The sequence below is a fragment of the Malus sylvestris genome, chromosome 2 (assembly GCF_916048215.2).
Source record: "Malus sylvestris chromosome 2, drMalSylv7.2, whole genome shotgun sequence".
Lineage (NCBI taxonomy): Eukaryota > Viridiplantae > Streptophyta > Magnoliopsida > Rosales > Rosaceae > Malus > Malus sylvestris.
In genome coordinates this window covers 20220611-20243850 of record NC_062261.1, presented here as the reverse complement: position 1 = coordinate 20243850, position 23240 = coordinate 20220611, and the positions used below count along the sequence as shown (strand labels likewise).

Below are 23240 nucleotides of genomic sequence, written 5' to 3'. Positions count from 1 at the left end.
CTATGCTTATAATATAAGATTATTTTGTGATGTTATTGTGTTCTAACTTGTGTCTTTTCTTTATTTAGATGGCAGCTCTAACAAAAAGAGGAAAGAGTGTGAGGAGGGTGATAGATTGCACACCACCACCTCCAAATGATGCACCTGTACCATCAGCTCCACCACCACGACCCCTATCACCATTAAAATCACCTGAAGAACTAGCAAACAATAACCCAGGTATAAAAATACTAAAAACAACTCTTTGTAAATATTTATCTTAGTAAAGTTGTCACAAATCTTGCCAAAGTAATGTATTTTTGTTCGACTATTTGCTTTATCAGCTCCAATGCAGCGAGGAAAGAGGGTGAAAATGGTGAGGGATCGCACACCACCTCTTCCAAATGATGCACCTGTACCACCAACTCCACCACCACCACTACCATCACCATCACCTGAAGAACTAGTAAATAATAACCTAGGTATAAAAATACTCAATGACAACTCTTTATAAATATTTATCTTAGTAAAGTTGTCATAAATCTTGCCAAAATAATTTATTTTTTGTTTGACTATCTGCATTATTAGCTCCAATGCAACGGGGAAAGAGGGTGAAAATGGTAAGGGATCGTACACCTCCTCCTCCAAATGATGCACTTGTACCACTAGCTCCACCACCACCACCACCACGACGACCCTCATCACTATCACAATCACCTGAAGAACTAGCAAACAATGACCCAGGTATTAAAATTCTAAATGACAACACTTTATAAATATTTATTATAGTAATAATGTTGTAAATTTGGTCAAAGTATTGTTCATTTGAATTAAATAATAGGGCATCTACATATGTATATATCACGTACAATTGTATAATCATTCATCATGATAAGACATAAGAATTGGATAACAGGGCATCTACATATGTATATATCATGTACAAGTATACAATCAGATAATCAAAATAACATCAATGTACCTATGGATGTAATTATGTTTATGAATGGACTCAATAGCTAGGACGGTTTCCCCAATATAAAAGCTAGCTTCATCTTCTGTCAATGTATCTTTGCGTATCAATAAAGTCATCATATCCCCACCAGGAAGATATTCCTTAATTAGATACAAGTACTCTTCATCTTGGAACAAACAATAAACTTTGTTGATACAATTATTGTCAACCTTAGCAAGTAGATTCCTCTCAGCTTTCACATGTTCCACCTAAACAGAAAGAACACCAATTGTACGAAGCCTAGGGAAGAAAAATTAAATTAGATTAAAAAAAAGTATGAAAAAGGTATACTTGGCCTCTCAGAAGCATCTCTAATTTCTTAAGCTTCTTTATTGCATATACTTGACCAGTTGCCTTCTCCCTATAGATTCTAACCTGTCTCAGAGAAAGGAATGGGTCAGATGTTGTAAGGCATACATAATGCATTAAGGCCACTTTTATTTCTCAAGATGAGTTATATATGCCAAAAACAGTCAAGATGAGTTATATTTGATTGTACAGTTGTACATGATATATACAATTGTACAATAATTCTTATGTCTTTTTGTTGTGATGCTGCATATGGAATATCCACTCGTGACTTTCAAGTCTACTACCAAGGTGACCCCTAGGGTAAATCTCTAGGTAAGGCTCATTGTAATATTTAGGGTAAGGGTATGTAAATCAACTTTCCCTTGATTTAAGAGAGGAGACCGATTGGGGTAATGTCTTTGTGTAAGGTTTAGATTAGGTAGGCAACATGCCTTCTTCTTTCTTGTCAGCTGCTTGCTGCAGCCATCCTTCCCATCTATTTTCCCTCTCTCTTCTCATATATACCTAATCTCACTCTTGTACAATACATACATGAAATATACATTGAAACTTTAAACCAGAAAATCTACATTTTTCATGACAACACTTTATAAATATTTGTTTTTCGTTTCCAGAAACAGAGTTTGATTTTTTTGCAAAAAAGACACGTGGAAAGTTATCTGGGAAACGCCTCCATGATATTTTAAAGGCCAATAACGAGAAGAATATGCTAGTCATCTTTGATTTGAAGCAGCAAGTACCAATTGATGCAGGTGTGTCAGCTTTTTTCACTTTTGAAATAGGGATTCTTGTTCGAAGTGATGCACTGGTGTGTTACAAGAGATGGATGAAGGTTCCAGCTATGGCTAAGGAAAAATTGCAGGAGTCATTGCTAGTGAGTTTGACTTTACTTCAACTTAGTCATAATAATTTCAACCACTCATCTATATATATATATATATATATATATATATATATATATTTATTTTGATTTTAGATACTGTTTGAGGTAGACCTGTGCAATTCGAAGATTCTTGCTTATATGAATAAGAAGATGGGGAAGTTGTACTCCTAGTTTAGGTTTCGGTTGCATGAGCACTACTTATCATGTGAAACACCTACGAGAGGACGAGCTAAGCTGCTTGAGAAGTCACTATGGAATGAGAGACTAGTGAGTCATTGGCACTAGCTGTGTGATAATATTTACACTAGTGAAGTCGTTTTGGTATGTTTCTGTAGAACATTTTCTTATTTATGCTATCTTGCTGTAGCACTTTGCCATGTTTCTTATTTATGCTTTTTGGTATGTTTCTGTAGAACATTTTCTTTATTTTTTGTTAATTTTTTTTTCCTACAAATCATAGTCTACAATATGATTTCTTACTATATTAAAAAAGATCAACACATGAGCTTCTTAGAAATGTAAAGAAAATAATAAAAACAAAATAAATCCACTACCTCAAATTCACACTGTGGTAATTAAATTCTTTTAACGTACTTAGAAAATGACCCATGAATATTATGAGCCTTTTCAGTAATTTCAATGACTTCTCAACTCCATGTCAGTTTGAGATCAAATTTTTACACATTGCAAATCATGCCATATATTCGTGAACATGACCAAAAGAGTGACGTGATGATAAATACTTTAGAACCACTCATGGATTCAAGGTGTTTCATTTTCTTCTTATTTATAATGTTGCTACAAGTAGTCCTCATAATGGCATTCTAATGTAGGATGTTTCCAAGAAAAATGCTGATAATCAAAAGAAACAAAAGTATCATCACAAGGGAAGGGCAGGGCCATCATCCAACATGCTAGGAATGCTCACAAGGTAATGAAATTAAATTACATATCAAAATTTAGTGTGTAATTTCGATATGCTCATGTTTGTTATATTTTGTTTTGAATATGAGGAGTAGAAAAGAGAACCATTTTCTGTGATTGACAATTGGGGGGGCTATCCACAAAGACAAGAATGACCAATGGATAAATGATATTGCTCAAGAGAAATATGCAAGTCACTTTTGACACACCCCGACCCGGAAGATCTACTAGGACTCCGAATCGAGTTGTGCTGGTCGACAGCTGGAAGGTGACGAAGCAATAAGGTGTGATGATGTGGAAATATTGTGAATAAATTTAAACCTAAGAGTGCCTAAATACCAGAGTGCACTGGTGAGCGAGAATGAACCCACTTCACACGTGACATTAGAGTATAAGCAAGTACAGAAGAGTGAATTAAGAATCGTACCCTCAAAATAATCTCCAATACTAAGAATCGCCACGATTCCTCGACGATAAGAAGGCTCAGCTAAGAAGACCTGGAGGGTGAAGACAAGACAAAGGTGAGTGGCCCAGTAGATAAAATTTTAATAGAAACCATATAAATTTCTATAACCCCTTGCTACAATGCCTGTAAAATTTCCAGAATTAGAATATAAAAATATCCATATATATATATATATATCAGTTCAAGTTATGCTTCACATATTTATAATCACATGCTAACTTATCATATATTCATTACGTCTGCTAGTTTATCACGTATTCACCACATATGCTAGCTCATCACGTATATTCATTATATATATTCTAGCATTTCACCATATATAGGCTAGCATCTAAGTCGGAGTCACCTCTAGTGACCTATACGACATATTCATATCTTATCAATCATGACTAGCATGCAAGTCGGAGTCACCTCTAGTGACCTGTATGACATATTGGTATCTCATCACATATCTCATCAATCATGGCTAGCATAAAAGTTGGAGTCACCTCTAGTGACCTATACGACATATTCATATCTCATCACATATCTCATCAATCATGGCTAGCATATAAGTCAGAGTCACCTCTAGTGACCTATATTCATGGATAGCAAATAAGTCGGAGTCACCTCTAGTGACCTATACGACATATGCATATCTCATCACATATCTCATCAATCATGGCTAGCATATAAGTCAGAGTCACCTCTAGTGACCTATACGACATATTCATATCTCATAACATATCTCATCAATCATGGCTAGCACATAAGTCGGAGTCACCTCTAGTGACCTATATGACATTTTCATATCTCATCACATATCTCATCAATCATGGCTAGCACAAAAGTTGGAGTCATCTCTAGTGACCTTTGGTGGCCTATACGACATATTCATATCTCATCACATATCTCATCAATCATGGCTAGCACATAAGTCGGAGTCATCTCTAGTGACCTATATGACGTATTCATATCTCATCACATATCTCATCAATCATGGCTAGCATATAAGTCGGAGTCACCTCTAGTGACCTATACGACATATTCATATCTCATCACATATCTCACCGTTCCACTAATATCGTTTACTTACTTGAATTTACCTAAACTTATCTGAACTTACCTGAACTTACCTGTGTGTCCTGTGTTCACCATTGCACTTCAGAGCGTTCACAGTACCACAATTATATAATATATATATATATAATATATATATATATATATATATATATATATGCAAACAATTCAACTCATCATTTAAGCATTATTCAATAGGCATGGCATTTTTAAAGTATAAATCATTTAATTGCATTTTTTGGGAAAAACATCAAGTGTGTGTGTGTGTGTGTGTATCCTTAAAACCAAAAGCCCACACACATTGCTCAATTCCTTAAACAAGGCTATGATCTCGATTATTTAATCTCATTTCTTATATGGCTGCATCTAACGTCTCATTAAACTGCCTACGTACCCTAACAGGGATGAAGCCATTCGTAGTTCACAATAATCATTTATAGTAATACACACATGGATATATCATGATGAAATCTAAACTCAACCATCTCATAATATTTTATAACATATATATATATATATATGTCATGGCATAAATTTCTCAGTTTTATTTAAAAACATTTATAGAATTATAAATCATGAAACATAAGATGAGCAAGGAAAGATCCACTCGCCTGGAGTCCGCGCTACAACTACCTAGGATGAACATCTAGGCATCACAAACGATCGGCGCCTGTGACCAATTATCAAACCATATCTTAGAATTCTCGTTGATACAATACATAACTTACATCGCACATAAGTCTACGCAATTTGCTCTAGCAAATATACAAAACAGATCTCTGATCCGTAACTTCCAAGGATCCACATTATGCTTCTAGAATAACATACTAAAGTTTCGGAACGATCCAACGGTCGGATCTCCGCCAATTGCCAAAACCAAGTGGCGGTTAACATTTTATTTTACGAACTTACATATCCAATTTGAGGAGATCCGTATGTCGGATTCCCAATCCGTAAGTTCCTATATTCCTCAAATATTATGAATAATAACCTATTAAAGTTTGATGACGATCCAATGGTTGGATCGTCAATTCATACAATGGCCTATTAACGTATCTTAGAGAATTTTGGTTCTAACGATCAATCTACATCATTTAATTCTCAAAACTGAATTCAAGGCATCTTATATACCCTAAAAATAGCATTGGCAGCCCTCGGGCCACGCGTCGCCGCACTCGCCGCCATAGGTGCCGGTTGGCAGCCCCGACTCGTCGGAAAAATAAACTATTTCTAAAAATTACCCAAATTTGCAGATTTGAAGATCTCAATGAGTATAACAACTTTCATACCTTTGACCAAGGCCAATTTGGCTTTGAAAGGCTCCAATTGTATCAAAACCCATCGGAACCCTAGAATTGGGTGTGCTTCAATTAGACCTCCAAATGTGTTACGACGCCTCCACCACTGCTTGGGCTTTGTTCTTGGGTTCAAAGGGGGTCTAATGGTGGTGGTGGTTGATGGGATTTGCTTCAGAAATGGTGGATTGCCGCCACCCCACCTCTGACACACTACCTTGAAAAACCCTTCAATTACCCTCAAATTCCTTCCAATTTTGGGTGATAATGGGAAAAGGAAGGGTTAGATGATGATTGGGAGTAATGACTTGGTCCAATTCATGAGAAATCCGGTGGAAAACCATCATAAAATATGGAGGAGTGGACGTGTTTTGCACAGGTCACGGGTTGGGTACCCGTTCCCCCCCTCATTTTCCCCCGTTCCTCACTCTCCTTCCTTTTCCTCCTTTCTTCCCCCTCTAATTGGTCCCTCCATTCTCTCTTCTTTCTGGTTGGGCAGCAGCCCTTCTCTTTCTCTCCTCTTCTTCTTCTTCTTCTTCCTTTTTTCTTCCCTCTTTCCCGTCACATACACACGCACACCCACTCACACACATACACTTGTCTTCTTAATTAGTATGCCATAATATAATATAATTAAAAAATGTTATTTCTTCAAAATACTTTCGGTTTGTCACTCCAAATTCACTTCCACTTGCGCATACTCATTCGTATTGTCGATTACCTCAAGAATACGCTAAAAGAATATTTAGTACATCTCACCACAAGCTAGTCAATGAGAGTCAAAACCTTCTTCTCTAGGGTGTTTTCGTAATTTTATATTTTAAAATTCATAAATTAATAAAATCTGGGGCAGGTTGTCACAATCTACCCACCTTAAAGAATTTCGTCCCCGAAATTTAAAATCATGGTTATACCACACTCGAATATAGGAGTATAAGGCGTATATACATAAAGCAGAAATCAAGTTAGAACATTTGTGCCACAGAGAAAAGTATTTCGTCGCGGTCGGAATGTAATTATTCCTCATGTTTCCAAACTCAACTTTCATCCTCCTACGTACTTGTAGTGTCTCATACTTCGAAGATATGAGTGTCGTACCTTAAGATAAATTCCAATCCTTGAATAGGTAAATATAATAAATAAGTAACTAAATAAATAAGTATACTCACATAAAAGGTCTATATATCTATCCACTTGCTTAACAATCCAACGATTATGTTATTGATATTACGGTCTGCAACCCGCAATCTTGACACTCACCGTTGTCCCAATAAACTAGTAGATAATTTCTCTAAGGGCGCAATATTAACATCTTGCCCCTCATTGGGAAATATGCATACATCACCTAAACATAGCCTCGATCATGCTCTTGCACTATTTTCTCAAACATCATACTTAATATTATAAATTTTCCCATGTCACAATCTTCATAATTCAAATATCTGCTCACAATACTATCACATGCTGCGCATAAATATTTATACCATACCTCAAACAATGTCATGCTCAAAAGCAGGAGTGTAACCACAGTTACACACAACCTAGGGTAAGTGTCTATCAATTATGCACTGTGTATAAAATCTCGTTATATTAACTTCAATGGTGTCGTAGCTAAACCAAAATTGTAACCATAGTTACAAACAACTAAAATAGAGATAATGGTATGTGAGAACCATACTACTTGTGGAACGAATAACATACAACATGTCCCTTAGGTTCTAAATAGCTCATTTAGACAAATCCCTAGTATCAAGGTGGTAATGTGACACTAGACAAAATCTAGTACTCATAACCCTTGGAAAGATTTTTCCAAAACCTGGGAGTGAAACATGCAATACGATGAAATATAAATACATCCAAATAGTAATCCGGTCTGATTTCTATTTACCTGAACTAGTATAGAAATCCAAAAGTAACATCTCTCATAGGGGTGTGATATCCACACACCCTATTTTACTTCTCACACACTTTTTGAATTTTCAGTTGTCGGATCGGATGAATTGAAGAAGATCAACGGACAGAAATCATCAAGGGGTGTGTGAGAAGTAAAATGGGGTGTGTGGATAGCACACCCCCTCTCATAATGCCATCATTCTTTGAAAGCAACAAGGAAGAAACTGTGGCTGTCCATACAATTTGGACTTCATTTCCTCAAACACCATGTCTACTTTAACCAAAGGCAAGGTGCGCCTAAACTGAGAATTCTCTTCAAACTCATCAAGTGAAGTCTCAAATTATTTCCACTTAGGTAAAGCCACCACCAATTGAACAACACGTAAGTCTAGCATTGGTTCAACATCATGATTATTGGTTTTCACATTCTCAACACGTACAAAATATTTTGTACTGAAAGTCATATAATAGTACTTCCTAACTCCATTCATATAACAATTCAACCCATTTCTCGATAGGTTGAAGGTAATTCCATATCGACACTCGTATTTTTCCAACAGAAATAGAATAGGATAAACTGAAGTCTTCGAGAATAAATATGTTCTTTTCAAGAAATAAATATATTTAAGAAGTTCTAAGGTTTATAAAGAATTTAGACACGTTCTCCATAGAGAAATGTCATTCGATTTTCAAGCAAAGATGATAATCGTTAACTTTAAATCATAGTTAAAATAGTTCATTCCAAATGGTTCTATACATTGGTAAGACTGCTGTGAATTCAACAAGCTTCACGAAAGAACTCTAAGTTTCAAAAGGTTGTTACATAAACCACCAATTTGAAATAGGATTTGAGCAAAAATGCAAGAAACTAATGTAGTATGAAAATGGAATGGTTGTATTCTCCTGGATACCGCCAAGGAATTAAAACTATTTTTGATTTCTATTCTCAACAGGTTTAATAACGATGGTTAACAATAGTGATGAGATTGACCAGTAAATTCCTGGCAATGCACCAATAGTGATACGTTAGTCCTTCGTTAGGACCATCAACTAGTCTCAATTCCACACCTTTCCTTGGCAGAAATGTTCTTTGCTTACAATCTAAAGACACTCGCCAAAATAATCTTCTAAAGATCGACGAGTCATTAAATCTGTCCAAACCCTAAGAATGACTTACATATTTTTCCGTATCTGACAAGGTGGTAAGTTTCAACCATTAGACTCGAGAACCAAGAATGCTTACATCACATGTGTGATGAACGCAATACTGCCCAACTCATGCTCTGATACCAAACTGACACACCTCGACTCGGAAGGTCCACTAGGACTCCGAATCGAGCTGTGCTGGCCGACACCTGGAAGGTGACGAAGCCATAAAGTGTGATGATGTGGAAATATTGTGAATAAATTTAAACCTAAGAGTGCCTAAATACCAGAGTGCATTGGTGAGTGAGAATGAACCCACTTCACACTTGACGTTAGAGCATAAACAAGTATAGAAGAGTGAATTAAGAATCGTACCCTCGAAATAATCTCCAAGACTAATAATCGCAATGATTCCTCGACTATAAGAAGGCTTAGCTAAGAAGACCTGGAGGGTGAAGACAAGACAAAGGTGAGTAGCCCAGTAGATAAAATTTTAATAGAAACCATATAAATTTCTATAACCTCTTGCTACAACGCCTGTAAAATTTCCAGAATTAGAATATAAATATATCCATATATATATATATATATCAGTTCAAGTCATGTTTCACATATTTATAATCACATGCTAACTTATCGCATATTCATTACGTCTGCTAGTTTATCACGTATTCACCACATATGCTAGATCATCACGTATATTCATTATATATATGCTAGCGTTTCACCATATATAGGCTAGCATCTAAGTCGGAGTCACCTCTAGTGACCTATACGACATATTCATATCTTATCAATCATGACTAACATGCAAGTCAGAGTCACCTCTAGTGACCTATACGACATATTGGTATCTCATAACATATCTCATCAGTCATGGCTAACATATAAGTCGGAGTCACCTCTAGTGACCTATAAGACATATTCATATCTTATCACATATCTTATCAATCATGGCTAGCATATAAGTCGGAGTCACCTCTAGTGACCTATACACCTCTAGTGACCTATACGACATATTCATATCTCATCACATATCTCATCAATCATGGCTAGCATATAAGTCGGGGTCACCTCTAGTGACCTATACGACATATTGATATCTCATAACATATCTCATCAATCATGGCTAGCACATAAGTCGGAGTCACCTCTTCATATCTCATCACATATCTCATCAGTTCCACTAATATCATATACTTACTTGAATTTACCTAAACTTACCTGAACTTACCTGTGTGTCCTGTGTTCACCTTTGCTCTTCAGAACGTTCACAGTACCACATTTATATATATATATATATATATATATATATATATATATGCAAACAATTCAACTCATCATTTAAGCATTATTCAATAGGCATGGCATTTTTAAAGTATAAATCATTTAATTGCATTTTCTGGGAAACCATCAAGGATATATATATCCTTAAAACCAAAAGCCCACACACATTGCTCAATTCCTTAAACAAGACTATGATCTTGATTATTTAATCTCATTTCTTATATGGCTACATCTAACGTCTCGTTAGACTGCCTACGTACCCTAAGCAGGGATGAAGCCATTCGTAGTTCACAATAATCATTTATAGTAATACGCACATGGATATATCACGATGAAATCTGAACTCAACCATCTCATAGTATTTTATAACATATATATATATATATATATATATGTCATGGCATAAATTTCTCAGTTTTATTTAAAAGCATTTATAGAATTATAAATCATGAAACATAAGATGAGCAAGGAAAGATGACACACCCCGACCGAGATCAAGGCATGCTGGCCGTCACGTGAGAGTGACGTAGCCATATGCACAGTGCGGAAGCAATAGAGATAAGAAATATATGAATAATTAAAAATCGAATTACTAGAGTGCACTACTAAACAGGAAGTGATAGGAGTTAATTACAAAAGTAAATACTCCTAATCAGAGCATAATAAGTCTAGGTGCAGTCTAGTAGGACAAGTATTAGTTATACAGTACCAAGATTGTCCTGTTATTATTTAAATAGGTCAGAATTGCCGATGTCCTCAAGCCACCAACATTAAGCTTACTTAAAACCTAGAGGGGTGCAAAACAGAAAACGTTAGTGGGCAAAAACAAATGTTTTACAAAACCATTTCATTTATCAACATATCTAACCCCTCGCTGTAAAACATGTATAATTTTTCCCAGAATCAAGATATAAGCATATATATAATCAGATATCAAAATATATCAACTCAATTCATACTTCACATAATCATATTTATATGTATGCCATGCCAAGATATAATAGAGTAAGCAATTCAGGTAAGAATAATTCCATAGAAATATAACATACTAGCCATAACCCCTGTAGACGTACGGCTGAATTCATAGCTGAAAAGTCACTCTAGCCGGAGTCACTACAATGACCTATGCGGCAACATACTACACAAGAGTCAGAACCAAACAAATAGGTCTATACGACAATATGGGTGTAATACAATCATGCTCAATACTACTCTCACATAATAGTTGGGCGATGAATCGCTAGTCACCTACGAGTCAGAACCATAAATAAGGTCTGTATGACAAGACTGTGCACCTAAATTGGATCCAATATGAGCATATGGTGCGGGAGGTGACATAATAAATAGACCTGTGCCATATCTATGGCTAAATCACAATCACCCTAAGTGCAGTTTTATGAGCTCAACATTATTCAATCACATATCGCATCATCGATGATTTAAATAACCAAACACAACTTACCTGAGCTTACCTGAGCATCCACAGCACCACATTTATATATATAAAGCATCACATACCAATTCATACTTGAATTATAAACTTATATGCATGGCATTTATGGCATACTATCATTTAAACATATATTTCTGGGAAAATATCAAGTATATAATATATACTAAAAACCAAAAGCCCACTCATTGGTAAGTCGAAGGGTCGTAGCCCCCGAGTTGCCCTTGGATATGCTCGTCCTCGGGATAAGTCTCACCTATATGCGAATTAACTATAAAAACGTTATTTTAAAGCACATAGACAAAACTAGCTAATAACTTCTCATACAATGCTCAAAATGGGTATATGAATATACCACAGTGACCTACATAACCTCAGGATCATCCCCAAATTTTTAGATAAATTTTTGGACCTCTCATGCGCCGGCAAGGGGCACAGCCCTACGCACCCTCATGTGCGGCCACATGACATGCATACTGACGGCGTCAGTCAACGCCGTCAGGAATATTCTAGGGAATATTCCATTAAAACCTAACGAAATCCATCCAAACTAACTGACGACGTTGGAATATTTCGTCAAGTTGACAGAATATTCCGTCATCCCTACTATTGAATCTTCGGCGACCATCGCCAGCGTCGGAAACTGGGTAAATCTTTGAAACACTTATTCTCCTTCGTTTCTTCACTATTTTTCATGAAATTTGAACCATTGGAAAGCTAATAACATGTAGAATCATGTTATACAAGTTTCAAGGCTTAAATTTCAGTAGGTTTTCCCCGAGAAAGTTCGATAGTTCGGCTTACCTAGAAACAAGTCGATCTCAGTCCTCTGACGTCTAAATCTTTCCAACGAAGTCCCCCGAGACTCGTGAGGACCTCTTTGAGCTTCCTATGTCCTTAGAATTCCCTGAAACAAAAGGTTTAACGTGTGCATGAACAGTGCACAAAATCGGGGTTAGGTTTTCTTGGGTTTTTCACGGTTTCAAGTCTTAAGGATGGTATAGATGTACTTAGGGACTTGCAAGGAACAAGAATCTCACCTTTAGAACATCGATCCGTGCTTGAGGGTGAGCTTTGATGCTTGTCCGTATGTAAGGGAAAGAGAGAGAGAGAGTCCGAGAAAGATGAGAGGGTACGGGAGAGAAGAGAGAGAAAGTGTGTGCGGTCTAGCATTAGTCAACAACCAAAATATACAATAACTTAATCCTAATTGGTTCTAAACAATTAGGATTTAGGAATATTGACCCAAAACAACACTTAAACCACATTACACCATTTAACGTCCATGGGCATTTTCGTCAATTCACGTCAACAAGAATTATCTTCCGAGACAGGCTGTGACAAAAGATCCACTCACCTGGAGTCCACGCTATAACTTCCTAGCATGAACATCTAGGTGTCACAAATGATCGGCGCCTGTGACCAATTATCAAACCATATCTCAGAATTCTCGTTGATACAATACATAACTTACATTGCACATAAGTCTACGCAATTTGGTCTAGAAGATCTACAAATCAAATCTCTGATCCGTAACTTCCAAGGATCCACATTATGCTTCTAGAAAAACATACTAAAGTTTCGGAACGATCCAACGGTCGGATCTCTGCCAATTGCCAAAACCAAGTGGCGGTTAACATTTTATTTTACAAACTTACAAATCCAATTTGAGGATATCCGTACGTCAGATTCCAAATTTGTAAGTTACTATATTCCTCAAATATTATTAATAATAACCTATTAAAGTTTGATGACGATCCAACGGTTGGATCGTTGATTCATACAATGGCCTATTAACGTATCTTAGAGAATTTTGATTCTAATGATCAATCTACGTCATTCAATTCTCAAAACTGAATTCAAGGAATCTTATATAGCATAAAAATAGCATTGGCAGCCCTCGGGCCACGCGCCGCCGCACTCGCCGTCATAGATGGCGGTTGGTGTCTCGACTCGCCGGAAAAATCAACTATTTCTAAAAATTACCAAAATTTTCAGATTTGAAGATCTCAATGAGTAGAACAACTTTCATACCTGTGACCAAGGCCAATTTGGCCTGGAAAGGCTCCAATTTTATCAAAACCTGTCGGAACCCTAGAATTGGGTGTGCTTCAATTCGACCTCCAAATGTGTTCCAACGCCTCCACCACTGCTTGGGCTTTGTTCCTGGGTTCAAGGGGGTCTAATGGTGGTGGTGGTTGATGGGATTTGCTTCAGAAATGGTGGATTGCCACCACCCCACCTCCGGCGCACTACCTTGAAAAACCTTTCAATTACCCTCAAATTCCTTCCAATTTTGGGTGATAATGGGAAAGGGAAGGGTTAGATGATGATTGGGGGTGATGACTTGGTCCTATTCATGAGAAATCCGGTGGAAAACCATCGGAAAATATGGAGGAGTGGACGGGTTTTGCACGGGTCACGGGTTGGGTACCCGTTTACCCCCCCTTTTCCCCCGTTCCTCACTTTCCCTCCTTTCCCTCCTTTCTTCCCCCTCTGATTTGTCCCTCCATTCTCTCTTCTTTCTGGTTAGGCAGCAGCCATTCTCTTTCTCTCTTCTTCTTCTTCTTCTTCTTCTTCCTTTTTTCTTCCCTCTTTCCCGTCACATACACACACACACACTCACTCACACACATACACTTGTCCTCTTAATTAGTATGCCATAATATAATATAATTAGAAAGGTTATTTCTTCAAAATACTTTCGGTTCGTCACTCCAAATTCACTTCCGCTTGCGCATATTCATTCGTATCGTCGATTACCTCAAGAATACGCTAAAAGAATATTTAGTACATCTCACCACAAGCTAGTCAATGAGAGTCAAAACCTTCGTCTCTAGGGTGTTTTCGTAATTTTACATTTTAAATTTCATAAATTAATAAAATCTGGGACGGGTTGTTACACTTTTGTGTATGAATGTGGTATTTAGCAATTGAGGAATATTGAATTCATTGTTTTAGTATTCTTGGTGCTATTTGTTATGTAAGGATAAAATGAAAAAAAAGAAGGATGAAGTTATGGAGAAATTGATTCAAGAAGCACCAAATGGTACTCCACCAGATTCTCTACAAGTTCCATTGGATGATGAGTTTGGCATCATGGTTGAGAACCTTGGGAGGAAGGGAAAATCTGTTAATGGTGTAGGTATTTTTCCTCGTATGGATACATCTGATTATGTTTCGTCAATGCCTTCAAGTTTTGAGTTAACAGAGATGAAAGATCAAATAAAGCTTCTGTCAACTAGTTTCGTCAACTTGGAAAAAGAGAATAAAGAGTTGAAAAAGAAGAATGATATTCTCATATTAAAAGTGAAAGCTCTTTTAGCAAAGAAGGGGCAAGGCATCAACAACTCTATAGGTACTGATGATGATCTTTCAGATGTCGATGATGCAAATGCTAAAATGGAAGTCCTTGGTACAGATGAAGATTGATTTATATTACAAAGTCTTTTATTGTTATCTAGTTTTGGTCATGCACATGGTAGAACTTTTTGGTTAGCTCCTCAATGTCTTAGATTTCTCTTTTGTTTGCATCCCAACATGTATAGAGGAGTTGGTGCCCTTCATGATGAACTTACTGTTATCTAGTTTTAGTCATGCACATGGTAGAACTTTTTGGTTAGCTCCTCAGTGTCTTAGATTTCTCTTTTGCTAGCATCCCAACATGTATAGAGGAGTTGGTGCCCTTCATGATGAATTGCCATTGAGCTGAGATGGGACACTAAGATTTAGATTTTTTTGAGATTTTTATGTGAGTATATGAAATGTACTTGATATATGTGCCTAAGTAGTTTATTAATGAAAATGCAATTAATCGAAGCATTACCTTATAGTTGACATGAATTGTAATTCTATTTTATAAACAGGGATTGTAATTTCAAATTATAAACAGGGAATATGTATTGGTCTATCACATATATTTCCAAAAAAGGTATTTTATTTTGACATAAGTGACCCAGGCTACGCCACAAATGGAAGAAAAATGTGATGCTTTCAGCTTCACTTATCTATTTCATAAGTGATGAATTATATAGGTCACATAATTTATTCTTTTTTATAAACAAGGAACTGTAATATCATATTATAAATAGGGAATATTTATTGGTTTGTCACATATATTTCCAAAATAGATATTTTATTTTGACATAAGTGACCCAGGCTATGCCACAAATGGAAGAAAAATGTGACGCTTTCAGCGTCACTTATCTATTTCATACGTGACGAATTATATAGGTCACATAATTTATTCTTTTTTATAAACAAGGAATTGTCATATCTGATTATAAACAGGGCATATCTATTGGTTTGTCACATATATTTCCAAAATAGATATTTTATTTTGACATAAGTGACCCAGGCTATGCCACAAATGGAAGAAAAATGTGACGCTTTCAGCGTCACTTATCTATTTCATACGTGACGAATTATATAGGTCACATAATTTATTCTTTTTTATAAACAAGGAATTCTCATATCTGATTATAAACAGGGCATATCTATTGGTTTGTCACATATATTTCCAAATAGATATTTTATTTTGACATAAGTGACCCAGGCTATGTCACAAATGGAAGGAAAATGTGACGCTTTCAGCATCACTTATCTATTTCATACGTGACGAATTATATAGGTCACATAATTTATTCTTTTGTGATGCCTTGTCCGTCACAATCTCAGATTTTCGTAAATTTAAACCAGTATTAAGTGACGAAAGCAGTGTCACATATACTAAAAATATGTGGCGCTTTTAAAATTCGTCACTTATACTTTCCGTGACGCGTCATAGGTGACGCTCGCAGTGACGCTGTAAAAGTGCCACATATTATCAAATGTGACGCATTTTTATTTTCCGTGACGAATATTTGTCGTCACATAAGCCCTATTTTCTTGTAGTGATAGTCTTTATATTTATGTTTTACATTTAGTCTAATCCTGCATCCGTGACTGGTTTTAATAAGCTATTTTTGTAGGTCTTGGTTGAGAGTGTTGAGATTGTGAATAGTTTGAAGCTTTGGTAATACGCCTGGTCAATTGCTTATTCTCAAAACTGTGCTTGGCAGGGTGCTGAACCAAATGATAGAAAATTGGGGAACTTGTGAATATGCTTTGAAGAACCCACTGCGAATTCCCTAGCTAATGCTTTTGGTGAGCTTGATGTAGAGTTTAAAGTTCAAAGTCGATTCCACAATCTTTTCTAATTCTTACTTTATTTTTCCATTAACCAATGTTTCATTTTATTTTCTAGCTCTAGTTATATTTAATTTAATCTTTTCTAGATGTTAATTTTGGTTCCTAAATAAAATGGCACTAACCTCACATTTGAAGACAACAATTTGTTGGTTTTCAAATTCTAACAATGACAGATGTTAGTTGTGTTTTGTGAACTGTTTGAAATATCATTAAACTCAAATATGAAGACAATATGTCTGTTTAAAATTTTGTTGTAATAGGAAAAATCATGTTCATGTCCAATTCTATACGTTTGCTTTAAGTGCATATTTGTAAAAGAAATTCTCTAAATATATTCCATCTCATGTGTTTCCATTTTTCTACCCACTAGCAAAGATGTTACAAGGATTAGCAAAACGAGCACTTTGGATCAGTGTGTTATGCATTTATAGAAAGTTGTTATCTTCGTGTAAGGAACAAATGTAAGTCTTAAGTAGGTTAATCTTGTAACAGAATTGGAATTTCAGCAAGGGAAGCTTTTGTCCTTTAGCCCTTCGTTGACTCTAACTTTTCAATGTATTCGTTACCACTCATATAGGTTTCCTTGTGGTCCATTTTTCTGTGAAGCAATTCAGTAATTATATTTGATGCTTATAGATAACAGAGAAGTTGATGGCATATATGTTCTTAGTTGAAGTTGCAGAAGGGTTGCAGTGAATTTGTTGAGATTTTTGTATGGTAAATTATGACTGCAAACCCCTTGAAAATCTACTTTTCCCAGGTATTTATATGATCATATCTTAGTGTTGTCCTCAACTCTAATCACTTTAACAGCTGAACTTGAGTTAATGTTATTCTTACGAAATTTGTGGGTGCAGGCTGCAGCTGATGATCAGATATTACAATTTGTTTTGCAAATTTATAAAATATTAGTTATGCAAATTTAAAGTCTGGTTCCAACATTTGTACAAAATTGTATAAAATATTAGTTATGCAAATTTATAGTTGTATTCTTATATTTTAATGATATTACAATTTGTTTTCTCACCAAAAATAGAAGAAGAAATATGATACTCCAATTTGGGTGCCCACACAGGGCATCCTTTTTTTTAAAACACAATTTTCAACTTTGACACCAATGAATTAGGGTGGCATTGTTTTAGGTGACATCGATCTATTAAGGGCAGCCATTGTTACAATAAAGACTTCTCTATAGGACATGTACACCTATTTAGTGGCTGCTTGGTGGCAATTGAGGTTTGCCACTAATGTCAGTGTCCACTCTTTATAATAGACGCCAATGAAAAGGGTGTCCTTTAGCCAAAATTCTAGTAGTGATTGTAACTTGATAAAGGTATGTGATTTGTAATCTCAAGGTGTTCTTAGATCATTTTAACTACTTGAAAAACCACTATTTGGTAAATCCTTAAATTATATGGCTAAAGATGCGGTTAAAATAACTTCTGATGCCCTCTCCAACAAAATTGTGACATAATTGATGTGGAATTAACCACAAACAAAAACATGAAAATAACCTCAAAACCCAACAAATGGTTATGTTAGAAATTTCTTTTCGAAATTTGGGTGGTGTTCGAAGTCACTCATGTGGCCGAAGAAGGATGCGCTAGAAGGTTTTCGATTGAACACCGGAAGCCTATCCTCCCAAATGCGGCCGGAGGAGCCTTGCCTCCTAAATGACATGGATGATCTTTCCAATGCAGTCATTGTTTGATCAAATGTTTTGAGTTTTCTTGGTCTCTCTCTTTGTTTTGTGTCCTCCTCTCCTCTCACAATTTGTATTCCTTTTTCAACTGGAAAGGGAGTTCGTCGATCATCCATATTACCCACATGCCGCTGCTTCATCTAATTCTAAGCAAGAAGTGAAGGTGGTTCATAGGTGTTTTGTTTTTTCCTTCTTCGGACGATGCATGGGATCCCTCCTGCAGCCTAAGCTGGCTAACATCTTAATTAGTTTTTATAGGTATATTATTCTGATCATTAGTAGAAAACATAGCTTGCACGACGAACAAAAATTCGTCGCACAAAACGCACTTGCGCGACGGAACAATGTATTCGTCATGCAAAATAGAAAACATATTGAAAAAAAAAAACACACTATACACTCATTGGCTATGATTTTGCCTCCAACTACTCCTTTATGCTAGTTTCTTCTTATAGGTTATAATTGTTGCGGTTATATCCTATCTGAATTGATTAGTTTGCGTATAATATATCAGTTTTTTGTTTCTGCCAAACTTGAATTGTGTTTAGAATTTGGGTTTTTAAATTTGGGTTTTTAAATTTCGTTTTAAATTTAAGTTCAAATTATTAGCATGTGTACGGTAAGTTAAATCTTTGTGTACGAAACAAATAGATTTCCAATTTTGTAGATGTCACCCTCATTAGAACCTGGAGGGCGATGACTTCTACACCTAGTCTGACGACTGCACCTATTACTGCCGCCACTGCTCCGGCAGAGATGGACCATAGGCCGGTCAATCCAGTTAACCCAGTTGGTCCTCCAGTCCCACAAGCGCAAGAATCGTCGACTTCTTCAGTGGCATTACCTGTTAGCGCCCGAGGTACTCACCGGTGCCCCCGCACTACGAACCAGATGTCGCCATTGGGATCCACAATCGATGGCCCGGGTACACGGCCATGTTAATTGAGTTGTTATTTTAGGTTCAATTTTACGTTCAATCCTAATTCACTCCCTTATTCCCATGTTAACTGAGTTGTTATTTTAGGTTCAATTTGTTATGTCATGTCATGTAAGGATTAAAAAGTTGTCATCGTTTCGAACCTTTAATTAAACTGTTGCGATCATTGTGTTGGATACATATATTGTTTATGTTATTTTTAGTTTTGGGAAATGTTTTTGTAAACACGAAATTTTCCTGAAACAAACGAGACGAGAACACGTGTACAAAATAATATTTGTATTTGATGATTTTGGGTTACAATCTCTCTCAAATTTGATCCTCTGATTCGATCTCCGTAAGGTGTTAATTTGTGGATGTGCGATTGATCCAAAGGGCCGTTGGGCTTGATCTAAGGATGAACGTTCTTCAAAGGCCGTTGGCTTAATCTTTGGAGGTGGATTTGAGCGGATCTTCAAGGAGCCGTTGGGGCTTGATCTTGAGGATGAGTGTTTCTTCAAGGGGCGTTGAGGCTTTATCTTGAATAACGGTGATGAACGGACCTTCAAGGGCTTTTGGGCTTGATCTTGAAGAACAGTTGGACGTATGGGTTTGTCGACGTTGTTGATCCAAAGGGCTGTTGGGGCTTGATCTTAGGATGAATGGATGATGAAGGATGAACACTTTCTTTAAGGGCGTCGGGGCTTGGTCTTGAATTGGTGGAAGTTCTTCAAGGGCCTTTGGGGCTTGATCTTGAATTGGATGATTGTTGATCCAAGGGCCGTCGGGGCTTGATCTTGGAATAATGATGAACGAAGGACGAAGAAGGCTTCCTTGATTCTTCGGGAACCTGGATGCTTGAGAGCTTCGGAGTTTGAGAGTTTCAGAGCTTCAAGGTTTCGGTGTCATATGAATTGGTGAAATGAAATGAATGAAATTGGCTTCTATTTATAGAATTTTCCAAGGCCTAATTTTGAATATAATATTTAGATGACATAAGTTGTTTTCGCCAGGTGTTGACACGTGTCCTGTTTGATGACTTTTCCAACTTATTTTGATTTTTTGTTTAGACACACGATTCGTGTAAAATTTATGTAATACATGAGCGTTGAAACTTTGATTTATCGGTCAACATTTATTTATCGAAATTTCGATGTCTACAAATGCCCCCACTTCAAGGCGCGTCGTATACATGCGCTTGTCACATGTAGGAGATGCGTTTTGAAGTCCCTTACTGTAGATGTCGATCCAAGGGCCATTGAGGCTTGATCTTGAATTGGGCTGGGGATTTCTTTAAGGGCCGTCGAGGCTTGATCTTTGAAGGTTGAAATTGGACCACAAGGAGCTTCACGTGGTAGATGATCCTTGGTTTTAGTAGTGGATGAATCGGCAAGTATTTTGTTGCACTTGTTGACTTTCTACAGTTTTGATCTTGAACTGGGTTGGAGGATTTTCTGGATTCCTCCAGTTGTTGACTTTCCACAACTTATTCTTGAACTGGGTTTGATTTAAGGGTGGCGGACGCTTGATCTTGAATCGGACTTGTGATTTCCTCAAGGGTCGTCGAGGCTCGATTCTTGAAGGTTGACTTGAACACATGGCAAGCAAGCACGAGGTGAAGGTGACGACTTGTTGCTTTGTTCAATCCTTTTAATTCACACCTGAGCAGTTTGGTCAACGGTATGATCTTCAAGATTGATGGGCTATTCTTCCAGTTGGTGACTTGATCTTTAAGGATTTGATTCAAGGGTGGTGAATTGGCATGTGCAGCCCACAACGCCTAGCAAGTCGACCCAAGAATTTGAGGGTCAAAACGAGTCCTCCACCCAAAGTGATTGCAACCCTGATGATATGAGATACTTTTGATTTTGAAGAAGTAGCGGATGAATCGGCACATGTTTTGTTGTGCTTTGTTGTGCTTGTCTCCACATGCTTCAATGTATCATTTTCCCTTGCCTTATCTGTTCTCCAGGCAAATGTGGCATCTTCTTGAGTTCTTCAACTCAGACTCATTCTGCTGAGTTGACTATGCAAGCTGCATTCTTCTCTGCTTGTTTCTTCTGCACGTCGTCTCCACATGCTGCAAGGTATCATTTTCGCTTGCCTTATCTGTTCTCCAGGAAAATGTGGCAGCTTCTTTGGAAGTACAGCAGCAGTGGAAGACGAGTACTCGAGACCAATACCATGTAAGCAACCAGGCAAAGGTTCCAGGTAGTCGATTCCTTACTTGAGTTTGAGTGGAGGTTTCGACATATTGCTTTCTTTATCCTTGTCTTTGCGGGTAAGAACAAGGACAAAGGAAAGGACAAGGAGAACACATGATATGAGATACTCTTGCTTTCTACCTTGGTGATATGAGATACTTTTGCTTTGGTGTCATTTGTTTGCAGAGGTACCCCAAGGAATAAGGAACATTGAGTGACTCGAGAGGCTTTGTCGGGAAGGCATTCTCGGAGATGAAGAAAGGTTCTGTATGTCTGCCTTGCTATGGAGGGTGAAGGTGGACAGTTATAGAAAGTTCTTAAATACCTGTAAAGGTACTATTCTTTCACTCGTGTCAGCAACCATTGAGTGATTGATCAGTATGACTTCACATGCTTTCTTCTTCATCAGAAATCTTCGACAAATTGTCCGTAATTTCCACCAAGCTGAGTGTGCATGTGACAGGTGTTGACGAGGCTGAAAAAGACTGGTGCCTCTTCGATATCTGGGATCGACGCTTCGACAAATTGCCCGTGATTTCCGCAAAGTTGAGTTTGCATGTGGCGGGTGCTGATGCGTCTGGAAAAGCAAGATGCCTCTCTGATTTGTGAGCTCGCCTCTTTGATTTTTGAATTGGCCTCTTCGATTTCTGAGCTCCGTCTAGTGCAGAGGTTGCACGTGACAAGTGCGGACAAGTCTGGAAAGGAAGATTGACCCGTGGTTTCTGAGCAAGCCCAGCTTTCGAGAAAGCTAGCGCCTCTTTGATTTCTGAGTTCGCCTCTTCGATCTCTAAAATCCCGTCGAGTGTTGATTTTTATAGAGGTACGCAGGACATTTCAAAGCACACTTGAATTTCTGCCTGTAGAAACTCCCTTCTTCCACTTCTAAGATCTTGACTTGTCCGACCTCTTCTTTCTTCAACACCTTTGAAAATGTCTGGCCTCTCTGACCGTCGTTTTGACTTGAACCTTGGTGAAGAGGCAACCATGCCTTCTCCAGACAACATATGGCGCCCATCCTTCATATCCCCTACTGGTCCTCTTACTGTTGGGGATTCGGTGATGAAGAATGATATGATCGCCGCGGTGGTGGCCCGGAACCTTGTCACTCCCAAAGATAACAGACTACTTTCCAAACGGTCTGATGAGTTGGTTGTTAAGGATTCTCTGGCTCTCAGCGTGCAGTGTGCAGGTTCTGTGTCTAATATGGCCCAACGTCTATTTGCTTGAACTCGTCAAGTTGAATCATTGGCGGCTGAAGTGATGAGTCTCAAACAGGAGATTAGAGGGCTCAAGCATGAGAATAAACAGTTGCACAGGCTTGCGCATAACTATGCTACGAACTTGAAGAGGAAGATTGACGCGATGCAAGAATCTGATGGTTAGATTTTACTTGATCATCAGAGGTTTGTGGGTTTGTTCCAACAGCATTTGCCTTCGTCTTCTGGGGCTATACAGCGTAATGAAGCCCCAAATGATCAACCTCTGGCTCCTCTTCTTCCCGGAGTTCTGCCGAGTGATG

The 23240-nt window shown here is 37.4% G+C and overlaps 2 protein-coding genes across 2 annotated transcripts; one reads left to right on the top strand and one right to left on the bottom strand.

Annotated features, from left to right (window-relative positions):
- Positions 1–68: 68 nt before the first annotated feature.
- Positions 69–3685, top strand: LOC126602088 (uncharacterized). Its single transcript, XM_050268905.1, has 6 exons — positions 69–219; positions 324–461; positions 568–723; positions 1921–2180; positions 3023–3120; positions 3209–3685. The coding sequence occupies exons 1-6, from the start codon at positions 69–71 to the stop codon at positions 3228–3230; spliced, it is 825 nt and encodes a 274-aa protein (XP_050124862.1). The 3' UTR covers positions 3231–3685.
- On the bottom strand, positions 753–1466 carry LOC126604612 (uncharacterized). The gene is made up of 2 exons (XM_050271904.1): positions 1286–1466; positions 753–1203 (listed from the first exon to the last, which is right to left on the bottom strand). Exons 1-2 carry the CDS (start codon positions 1418–1420, stop codon positions 934–936), a joined length of 405 nt encoding a protein of 134 aa, XP_050127861.1. The 5' UTR covers positions 1421–1466; the 3' UTR covers positions 753–933.
- Positions 3686–23240: the final 19555 nt, after the last annotated feature.